At 41.3% G+C, this 12,030-nt stretch overlaps 1 protein-coding gene across 1 annotated transcript in view; it reads left to right on the top strand.

Annotated features, from left to right (window-relative positions):
- The window catches only part of lrfn2b (leucine rich repeat and fibronectin type III domain containing 2b), an 81,743-nt gene that overhangs the window by 62,219 nt on the left and 7,494 nt on the right, over positions 1-12,030 (top strand). The window contains exon 3 of the mRNA XM_067416592.1: positions 7,754-9,150. Within this exon, the coding sequence (XP_067272693.1) occupies positions 7,775-9,150 (1,376 nt within the window). The 5' untranslated portion in view covers positions 7,754-7,774. The remainder of the gene's footprint in view (positions 1-7,753; positions 9,151-12,030) is intronic.

Genomic DNA, 12,030 nt, shown 5'->3' with positions numbered 1-12,030 from the left:
CTTACGTGTTTAACATATTTGATGCACACTTTTGTAACGAATCACTCAAAAGTGATTTACTTCATATTTTTCTGCCGTAAGGCTGTCTGTGACTCCATTGCCTTAGCGAGTCGATATGGGTCTCGCTTCAGACATGACACTGCAAGCTCCAGGCCTTCAGACCTTTCGTTTAATTATTCTGCTTATTGTACATATAAAACAATACGTTTAAGAAAAAAGAAGACTGTAAATTATTAGTCAACTTGTGATAAGTATTTTCAATTTTAAGATGAGCTCCTAGAAATAGTCCCCTTTATTCAGAATATTTTCCTTGAAAGCTATATAGAAGTTTTACCAAAGACATAATTCATCAAAACAGGTTTTGTTTTTTCTCTTTACTTTGGTCCAAAAACAAACAAAGGAAAAATAAAACCCTTCTCATGAATCAAACACCACTGTTCTAATGAATTAAATAACACCTATAACCTAAAACAGCAGCAAAACAAACGCACCAAAGTCTCATTTTGGGCCCTAACCGGACATCTACCCCTTGACTGGATCTGAATGGGCTACATGTGTATTAGTGGCCATAGCCCCATCTATTATCCTCCACTGAAGATCTCGCATTCGGTTATCAATGAGCAGTTTATACAAAGATCTCTTTCCCCGACTGATCTGGCCAAAAAAAATCAAGGCACCTTGATGTTTTCCTTTCTTCCACAGATCTCATACGGAGCACCTTCACACAGAATATAAGTCTATTTCTAGCCAAGCTCTTCAAAGAAGCCAGCTGTACATCTGAAAATGAAAGGAAACTCTGGTCTGAACCCAGCCCCTCTCCCACCGTTGGGGAAATGTATTCACACCCATCCTCCCATTGACCAATCACATCACAGTCACTAGCAAAACCCTTTTTTTAACTATTTTTTAATAACCCTTTCAGAACTTTCTGACCTAACCCATGTACCAGGCAAGGCATTTGAGTCTCTTGATACCTTCCAAATCTGCCATGCCTGTAGACCTGATTCACTGAAAGATCAGCGTTTTCAGTTTTTAACAGAAAGAGTTGTTTGCTGAAACCCAGCCTCCCAGCTTTGTAGTCTCATGCCAGCTTAACCCCTTTTCATAAATCTCTGTGCAGTTTTAGATCTCAAAGTAACTATATGTGAAGATGAATCAATCGCTCTCTCTTGGAACAATGTTTGCAAAGCCAGCAAACTATAATAACCCTATGTAGAGACGACTGCGGGCTGGTTTTGTCCCTGGCCATAATCTACTACACTGTGTGTGTTTACCACAGTATGCAAACCTTACCTTTCTATAATGAAGCGCGGATGCGGCGTGAAAACAGCGCTCTAATGCACTGCAGACGGCGAGCGCGCATCGCTCCTCACTTCAAGCGGAGGCGTGCATTAATTATTTTTAACTGACATGCTCATCGTCTCATAATATTTCCAACGATCTATCAGGTAATAATGTCATGCACACAATGTCAGCGCAGCTAACTACGGCAGCTGGTTCAGTCCAAAAATGATCAGTACTTTTGCAGTTGGTTCTGTTCAAGGTCAGATCACGTTCTCACCACAAACGAACCGCTCCAGAGTCCGTTTGAAAGCGTACCGAGACCAGCTCTTCAAGGAGGTCTTGGTCCGCTTGTTTGGTCCGCTTTTGGTGCGCACCCGAGTGCGATTGCTGCTTTCAGACCTGACCAAACGAACCGCACCAAAGAGGGAAACGAACTCTAGTACGATTCAACCGAACTAAATGAGGCAGGTGTGAAAGCACCCTTAAAGTCGAGGTGCTCGCCCTGAGGTCAGTGATTAACAGCTGTAGTGACTTCCAGCTTATTTCTTTATCCAGCTCAGCTTGTTCAGCTACACTACGTTCAGCACAATCCTCATCACATTGCTTCTTGCCATACAATTCTGTGTAAAAAAAAAAAAACACGGCACATTTCCTCATTTCCCGTCCATCTGTCGTCACATGCCCATCTGGACATCTCAGGCATGCGCTGATCTTTCACACTCGTTTTTCCATGTTGAAGAAAAAAGTACTTGAGGCATCTGTCTTTTAATTGAGTATATATTTTTCTTGCTGCAAGTAACCATTTCAGCCTAATGGGCACCTGGTTTTAACATAACAAGAACAAATATAAAGGTTTAATTTGAGCCTTCCCACCTTCCCACCACTTATTTAAAGATTCAAAGGAATGTTGTTTTTTTCTTTCCACTCCTCCCAAAGAATTTTAAAATTCCCATCTCTTCAACTTTACTTTCCGCTTGATTTCTAGCATTCTGTTCCATTGGCACACTTTCAGCCATGGCTTTCCCCCAGTGTTTTCTTTCTTTCAAAAACATCAACAGAATCAACAGAAGTTGACTGCTCTGAAAAAACCATCATCTCCTCAATTATCTCTTTGTCTCAACATTCTCATTAACTGCACTATGCATTTATACTCCCTAAGTAGTGAACTTAATGCTAAAAGCTGAAATCCCTTCTTGCCTATCAGCGGCATGCAGTTGTTCAATGTGGCTCTCTTCACGATCAGCTCGTTCTCTGTACGGGCAAGTAAGATGCTTATGCTCCACATCCCCACATTCAAAACATTTCATGCTCCCTGAACTGGCATACACAGTATAATAACCTCCTCCGTGCTTTATGTTAAAGTATACATCCAAAGACTGTGTTGGAGAATCCAGGAACATGAACACTTGCCTGCGGAGCCAGATTACGTGTTTTAAATGCACATCTTTACACCCGAGAGTCACCGTCTTAAAACCACTTGCAAATTTCACAAATCTACACAATTCTTGTTCAGTCGATTCATTAGGAATGAAAGGTGGTATTCCTGAGACATCTACTCTTGTAGACAGCATTGACAGCGACAAAACTTGAACAAGCTAATCGGTGATGAATACCCTCCTTTCAGTCAAGACATAACCCTTTTAAAACAGACCTAAGTTTGTGCAGTAACGGTTCAAAAGCCAGAGAATATAACAACCCTGTCTAATTCCCCGCTGGACCTGAAAAGGAGCGCTCAAAACACCATTAATCTTTAAAACACTCTGAACATCACAGTACAGAGTCTTGATTTTATTAATAAAACCAGAATTAAAACCAAAAGCAGTCATTGTTTGCCATAAATAATTGTGTTCAACACTTGATTGAACGCTTTTTCCTGATCAATAGAAATATTCCCATATCAAGGCCAAACAGTTTAGATATTTCTAACAAATCTCGAATGAGAACAATATTATCAATAAATCAATCTCCTAGGGATACAGTATGTCTGATCAGAATGAACAACTTGTTCTATAACTTTACTCAGTCTACTTGCCAACACTTGGAGAGTATTTTATAGTCAGTGTAAAGCAGGGACACAGGTCTCCAGAGCTGCAGGTCACCTTTATTGGCAGCAGGGTAAGAACTGCCCTTCTGCAGCTTAAAGGCAAACATTCAATGGTTAAACTATCATTCAGTACTGCCAAAAGATCTTCTCCAATTATAAACCATTTTTTTAAATAAAAATCAACAAGCAGACCATCTAGCCCAGGAGATTTTCTGCTGCAAAGCTTCATGAAGCTCATTCAGAGAAATATCTGTTTCCAAAACTGTTTTACTCTCTGGTTTAACCTGAGGAAGACCAGTGTAAAAACTCTGAGCCATCCCCTCCTCTTCTTGGGGCTCACATTAGTACAACTCACTATAAAAACTCACAGCATGTCTACGAATATCAGCATGATCAGACATTACATGTCCAGAATCAGACTTTAAACTGTGAATCAGTCTCTTTTGACCATTTTTTCACTGCAATCCAAAGAAAAAGTGTGATGGAACATCCATATCTACTACATTTTTAAAACGGGATCTAATCAGAGCCCCTTGTTCGGATAACCCAAGCAGATTAGTTAACACTGACTTTTTAACCTCAAGAGCTTCAAAATAACGTTGCTCCTTTGTGGCCTCAGGTAAAGTCTGGAGTTCTTCCACTTCAGACTCCAGAACTTTCACAGACTTCATCAAGACTTTAGTGACATTACAGTGATACTGCTGGCACAACTGTATTGTTTGAACTTTTCCCAAGTCCCACCACTGTTGTAAAGATATAAAATAATTTTTTATACTTTGATGATTTTTCCAAAAAGATACAAAAATGTCTTTAAAATGTTCATCTTCTAGTAAAGCTGTATTAAAGTGCCAGTAGGCACTACTAGGTTTTACACATTTCAAAAAGACAAAAATCACAACAAGTGAATGATCAGAAAACCCAACAGGGCTAATAAAAGAGTTTTTAACAATGTTAGCATGATATTTCTAACAATAAAAACGATCAAGTCTGGCCATAAATTCTCTTTACAATGAGTCCAGGTATAGTGGCTCTGATTGCCATGTAACCCTCTCCACACATCATACAGGTCATGAGTCTCTAACAGTTGAATGAGACGGGTACGAGAGGCAGAATGAGGCTCTCATGATCAAGCCTATTCTCTGTGCAATTCCAGTCCCCACCTATAAATCAAAACTCTTTATCATTGCAATCTCTAATAACATCAGTAACATTCTCCAAAAACGTCAATCTCTCTTTTCCAACAGCTGGAGCATATACAGTAATAAACACAATTTGTACATTTTCATATTTTACTCCAACTTTTAACAAACGACTTTTAATAATTTCTTCACATTATATAGATTGAGGATTAAAACTTTTAGAAAAAAGAACACCCACTCCACAACTATTACTTGTTTTGTGGCTTAAAAACACATCACCCTCCCATTCTCTCTTCCAGTCGACTTCATTACAAAGATAACGTCCCGTTTTTTAAGGGAGCACAGTTTAAAACATGAAGCTCTCTTTCTTTCGTCTCTAGCTCCATTCAAATTCAAACTGTCTATATTTAACTCACTCATAGAACAAAAGAAAAAAAAGAAAAACTAAAGAAAAACCAAAGAAAACAAAATGAAAATAATTACTAAAAATAATCACCATCTTCTAACTGCCTGTTAACTTTCAAAACAAGTTTCTTTAAACGTTAAATCTCTTGGTCAGTAAAAACTTTCTCCCCTGCACTTTCAGAGCTTTTTTGAAAATTCTTAACGGAATCAATGAAAATATGCAGATCCGGAAACACTCTCAATCTTCACATTCCTAACCCCTTTAATGCTCCTAAGATACTTCTTAATGCTCAACATAGAGTAGCCACTTCTTCCCAGGGCAAGGACTGCGAGGACGTAAAGGAATCTACATCAGAATCTACCTCAACATCACTATCAAGCTCAACCTCAATCTCAACAACATGCTGTTGACTGTTCTCAACCAAATCGTTTTGATCAACTGGAGAGGGAACATGAAAAAAAACTTTTATTTTGTTCAAGCATCTGAACTTTGTGTGATTGTTTCGATTATTTTCCATTTGATTTGATCCAGTTTTTTCCCTGAGATTCATTCATCAATTCATTTTGTTTTTGTCCCTGAAAATCTTTTTGTCCATTCTGTTTTTGTCTTTGAAAAGTATTTACAGTTTTTCTCAGTCGCTTTGGCACATTTCTCAGATCAAAATTGAAATTCTCAAAACTATCTGTTCAATTCTCACATCATCGTGTCACTTCAAAAAAGCAGTTTCTCATTTGGTAAATGGACTGCATTTATATAGCGCTTTTATCCAAAGCGCTTTACATTTTTGCCTCACATTCACCCATTCATACACCGACGGCGATGTCAGCCATGTAAGGCGCCATCCAGCTCGTCGGGAGCAGCTGGGGTTAGGTGTCTTGCTCATGGACACTTCGACACTTGGTCAGGTGGAACCGGGGATTGAACCACCAACCTTCTGGTTTGTAGACAACCTACATGAACCACTGAGCCACTGCCGCCCCTCATTTCTTTGAACAAGTTGCAAATGCTTTGGTACATCCATGCAAATGATTATGTCCAATTCTCAGCTGTTTCCTACATTATCAGTTGCTTATGTCATGTTGATAAAAATGTATTATATTGGGTCTCTGTTGAATAGTCTCACCCCCACAACATTTAGGCACAAGCTCATAGCATAAGTCTTTACATGCAAAATGGTTGAACAAGTTATCATAAAATGTCAAGCATATTTCTATACTTTCTGTATTTCCAATAGACTTTTTTCTAAATCTGTCCTAAATTGGTAAATTACGCCCAGGTGAATCTTGACTTTCTCTAACTTTCTCTCTAGTGCTTCTCATGAAACATCAACTAGCAGGTATATATATATTCAGTGCTGTCTTTTCATTTCTGTATCTCAATGACATGTTCTGTCAATAAATTACAGTACAAACAGTAAGAGTGTAAATTTGAATCTTTTCCATTCTCTTGCAATTACACACACACACACACACACACACACACACACACACACACACACACACACACACACACACACACAAAACTTTAGCCATATTTTCCATCAGAACATCCCTCCAGAGTAAACTGTTATATTGACAACATGACTAAACAATTTGACTGTTTTATCCGTACACAATGACACAAGGACTCGTCATTCTGATGGCATTGACATGTTCATCGACACTGATATTTTCACTTTTGAGAGATGAACTAAGGATTTTGAGTAAGAGAGGGGCTTTTGCAGGTTATCCATGGTGTTCTGCTATTTGTACATATTGTTTTGAGAAATGCACTTACTGTTTTGCAAATTGTGAGTTTGATTCGAGAAATGTACCAAAGCGACTGGGAAAAACTGTAATTCATATTTTTTTTCTTCTTCTTGTGTTTTATTTAAATCACTCTGATCTTGTCCCCAGGTTTCTTTTGATTCACTCTGCTTTTGCTCCGATTCATTTTAACTCTGTTTTTGCCCCCGAATTTCATTTCTCTCATTTTGTTTGTTTGTTTTATCTGGTTTTTGCCCAAGAGATTTATTCAATTCGTTTTGCTTTTGTCTCTGAGATTTACTTGACTCACCCTGCTCTACAGCCTTATTATTAATCTCAGCATTAGATTTCTCTGAACAGGTTCGTATGAGGTGCCCCTCCACTCCGCTTCTGAAACACTTCATCTTTTCAGGTTACATAAATGTTGTAATCATAATCGTCCACTCTGAACTTGAAAACTAAATTTAACTCTTCATTGTTGTTCTTTAGAATCATAAAGACTTGTCTTCTAAAATAAACAACATGTCTCAATTGCGGAGATTTACAGCCGAGAGAAATCGTTCTGATTGGTGACATCAACTGTCCCTGTCTCGAAAGCTAACACTCTAACATTTCATTACTAATGAATGGAGAGACTCGTGACAACATTATCTTCTTTGCCGGATTAATGAGCGGCACCGCATGAACCATAATATCTCAAATCGTTACACCTTTCTTAACAATTGTTGCAACTTTATCAAAACTGTCCACAAAAATCACAACTCCATTGTTCATCCTAGACGCGTATTTAACGCTATCATATCCAACAATCCCTCCGACTGCTAAAGTACAATCCTCCACAGAACACTCTACACTCTACGGACAAAGAAGAAAAAAACACTCGTGCCAAACACACGCTCCCACGCTCGCATCCACTCACTCAACTTCCGCTAAGAGACAGAAAGAGAGAGTAGATAGATAGATTCACTTCATTAGTTGATCAGTATTCACTGAGTGAATCTATAAAGTTACTGCACACACACAAGTCCTCTGTTTGGTCCTCACGTCTGTCACTGTAACCTGATTTAAAGATGCTGAATGAGATCAGTGATGATCCTCTGATGACTCTGATTGCTGATTGTTTGTTGTCCTGCAGGTCCGGTTGTGTGACTCCACCATGGACCCCATGCTCTGCCAGATGCTGGTTCTGGGTGTGGCGGTGATGATGGCCCGTGCGTGCCCCAAGTACTGTGTTTGCCAGAACCTGTCTGAGTCTCTGGGGACCCTGTGCCCTGCTAAAGGCCTGCTCTTCGTGCCCTCAGATATAGAGCGCAGCACTGTGGAGCTCCGGCTGGGGGGAAACTACATCCTTCGAATCGTACGGCAGGACTTCGCCAACATGACAGACTTGGTGGACCTTACACTCTCCCGCAACACAATTAGCTACATTCAGCCCTTCTCCTTTGGGGACCTGGAGACCCTCCGTTCTCTTCACATGGATAACAACCGTTTAGTGGAGTTGGGCCCTGATGACCTGCGAGGGCTGGTCAGTCTGCAGCATCTCATCCTCAATAACAACCAGCTGGGCCGCATCTCTGAGAGGGCGTTTGAAGACCTGGCTGCATCCCTGGAGGATCTGGACCTGTCCTACAACAACCTCCAGGCTTTGCCCTGGCATTCGGTCCGGCGGATGATCAACCTGCACCAGCTCAGCCTAGACCATAATTTGTTGGACTACATTCCCGAGGGGACCTTTGTGGATCTGGAGAGGCTGGCCCGCTTGGACCTCACCTCTAACCGGCTCCAGAAGCTTCCGCCGGATCCCATCTTTGCCAGAGCACAGGATTCAGAGGTGATGACCACACCATTCGCACCTCAGCTGTCCCTCAGCATTGGAGGAAACCCGCTTCACTGCAACTGCGAGCTGCTGTGGTTCCGGCGTCTGGAGCGAGATGATGACCTGGAGACTTGCGCCTCACCTCCGGGCCTGAAGGGTCGCTATTTCTGGAATATCCGGGAGGATGAGTTTCTGTGTGAGCAGCCCCTGATCACTCAACACACCCACAGGATGCTTGTTCTGGAGGGGCAGGCTGCTAGTCTAAGGTGCGAAGCCATCGGAGATCCCATCCCGACCATCCATTGGGTGACCCCTGATGATCGCCTGCTGGGCAACTCTTCCCGCACACTGGTGCACCGCAACGGGACCCTGCAGATCCTAATAACCACGCCAAAGGACTATGGCATCTTCACCTGCATTGCAGCCAACCTGGCCGGTGAATCCACTGCTTCCGTAGAGCTCTCGATTATTCAGCTACCCCACATTAGCAATGGCACAGGCCAGGCTTCCCAACCCAAGTCCCGTCTGTCAGACATCACAGGCAGCTCAAGGACCAGTAAAGGTGCTCCCAGAAGCAAACCAGAGAAGGCTGTGTCTGTGTCTGAGGTGACCGCTGTGTCTGCCCTGGTCAGCTGGTCCGTCAGCAAAACCGCTCCCAAAGTCAAGATGTACCAGCTACAGTACAACTGCTCGGATGATGAGGTCCTTATCTACAGGTAGGAAGCAGAATCTCTTCTTATTTCCTGGGCTACTGTGGGGATCCAAGTACTTGTTGGTTGAAGCTTGTGTTGTCCTGATTCAGTATCTGCAGTCACATGAGATGTCAGGCTATGACAGTTTCATTATTATAGGGTTAGGGTTAATTCCCTTAACTGTCCTGTCAGACATTACACTAGGCTCACAGAGGCGTGTGCTGTGTATCGCTTCACCATATATAAAGAGCAAAGTATATTACAGGCAACATCGTACTTATGATGTCAATTAGTAAGAAGTATTAGTATTGTTAGGATTGCCACCGTCAGTCTCAGTAACCATCAAGGTGACCTATGAAACTATTTTAGTTCACAATTTATACAATGAGTGAGTACATCATGAATCCATCTTCAAACCATGCTTCTGTTACTGAATGAATATCTGTGTTTGATCATCTGGAGAGAGACTGGGACAAAAACTGTGGAGCTAGAAATATGACATTATGATCTAAATTTAAATTGTGTACATCTGAATTATTGATGAGTGAAAATGCATGTCTATACAATGTTGACATAAAAACATTTCAGATGTTCAGTTTCAAATGTTCTATATTCAAGATTTAAAAAATCAAATGTTTAAATTTTAATGAAATTTACCCACATTTAAGTGTTGATAAAAAAATGAATACATGAAGCAAGAGTAAAGCTTTGTTCAAAGCAGAAGCGCTGATCTTTCTTTTGATGTATTGAATATTCAGATATTCATACAAGATCATTTTCTGGGGGCCATGAACTTTTTGTGAAAATTATGAAAAATTCTGGCAGGGAGAGAGTTAATATCCTTATTCATTACTAGTGTCAAGTGCTGGGAGATATAGCACACCCTTCCCTTTCTGTATGTGTACTGGATTATTCCCTGTGTTCACACACTGAGGCGGTTCTGAGGCTCTGCGGGTGGGTTGTGTGTCATCCTCTGATGAAATAAAAGTGTATTATAGAGATCACTTTCTGAAATCCAGACAGAGGGAAAATCTAATTACTTAAGCATTCAGTCATGAATATCTGAAGAAACTGCTCAGCTCATGGGCAGTAGTTCTGTGTCAGAGACGTCTGTGCCGGTGTGAGAGAACAATGGGCAATGTTTCCAACAACATGATGAGAAATAAACCCTCACCGAGGCCAAGATTACAGTATCAAACCAGCTGAGATATAAACCCTCACCGAGGCCTAGATTACAGTATCAAACCAGCTGAGATATAAACCCTCACCGAGGCCTAGATTACAGTATCAAACCAGCTGAGATATAAACCCTCACCGAGGCCAAGATTACAGTATCAAACCAGCTGAGATATAAACCCTCACCGAGGCCAAGATTACAGTATCAAACCAGCTGAGATATAAACCCTCACCGAGGCCTAGATTACAGTATCAAACCAGCTGAGATATAAACCCTCACCGAGGCCAAGATTACAGTATCAAACCAGCTGAGAAATAGACTCACCATGGCTAAGATTACAGTATCAAACCAGCTGAGATATAAACCCTCACCATGGCCAAGATTACAGTATCAAACCAGCTGAGATATAAACCCTCACCGAGGCCTAGATTACAGTATCAAACCAGCTGAGATATAAACCCTCACCGAGGCCTAGATTACAGTATCAAACCAGCTGAGATATAAACCCTCACCGAGGCCTAGATTACAGTATCAAACCAGCTGAGATATAAACCCTCACAGAGGCCAAGATTACAGTATCAAACCAGCTGAGATATAAACCCTCACCGAGGCCTAGATTACAGTATCAAACCAGCTGAGATATAAACCCTCACCGAGGCCTAGATTACAGTATCAAACCAGCTGAGATATAAACCCTCACCGAGGCCAAGATTACAGTATCAAATCAGCTGAGATATAAACCCTCACCGAGGCCAAGATTACAGTATAAAACCAGCTGAGATATAAACCCTCACCAAGGCCTAGATTACAGTATCAAACCAGCTGAGATATAAACCCTCACCGAGGCCAAGATTACAGTATCAAACCAGCTGAGATATAAACCCTCACCGAGGCCTAGATTACAGTATCAAACCAGCTGAGATATAAACCCTCACCGAGGCCTAGATTACAGTATCAAACCAGCTGAGATATAAACCCTCACCGAGGCCAAGATTACAGTATCAAACCAGCTGAGATATAAACCCTCACCGAGGCCTAGATTACAGTATCAAACCAGCTGAGATATAAACCCTCACCGAGGCCTAGATTACAGTATCAAACCAGCTGAGATATAAACCCTCACCAAGGCCTAGATTACAGTATCAAACCAGCTGAGATATAAACCCTCACCGAGGCCTAGATTACAGTATCAAACCAGCTGAGATATAAACCCTCACCGAGGCCTAGATTACAGTATCAAACCAGCTGAGATATAAACCCTCACCGAGGCCTAGATTACAGTATCGAACCAGCTGAGATATAAACCCTCACCGAGGCCTAGATTACAGTATAAAACCAGCTGAGATATAAACCCTCACAGAGGCCAAGATTACAGTATCAAACCAGCTGAGATACAAACCCTCACCGAGGCCAAGATTACAGTATCAAACCAGCTGAGATATAAACCCTCACCGAGGCCTAGATTACAGTATAAAACCAGCTGAGATATAAACCCTCACCAAGGCCTAGATTACAGTATCAAACCAGCTGAGATATAAACCCTCACCAAGGCCTAGATTACAGTATCAAACCATCTGAGATATAAACCCTCACCGAGGCCTAGATTACAGTATCAAACCAGCTGAGATATAAACCCTCACCGAGGCCTAGATTACAGTATCAAACCAGCTGAGATATAAACCCTCACCGAGGCCTAGATTACAGTATCAAACCAGCTGAGATATAAA

The sequence above is a fragment of the Pseudorasbora parva genome, chromosome 15 (genome assembly GCF_024679245.1).
Source record: "Pseudorasbora parva isolate DD20220531a chromosome 15, ASM2467924v1, whole genome shotgun sequence".
NCBI lineage: Eukaryota > Metazoa > Chordata > Actinopteri > Cypriniformes > Gobionidae > Pseudorasbora > Pseudorasbora parva.
Note: the sequence above shows the minus strand (reverse complement) of the source record. Positions and strands in the feature narration are given on the sequence as shown.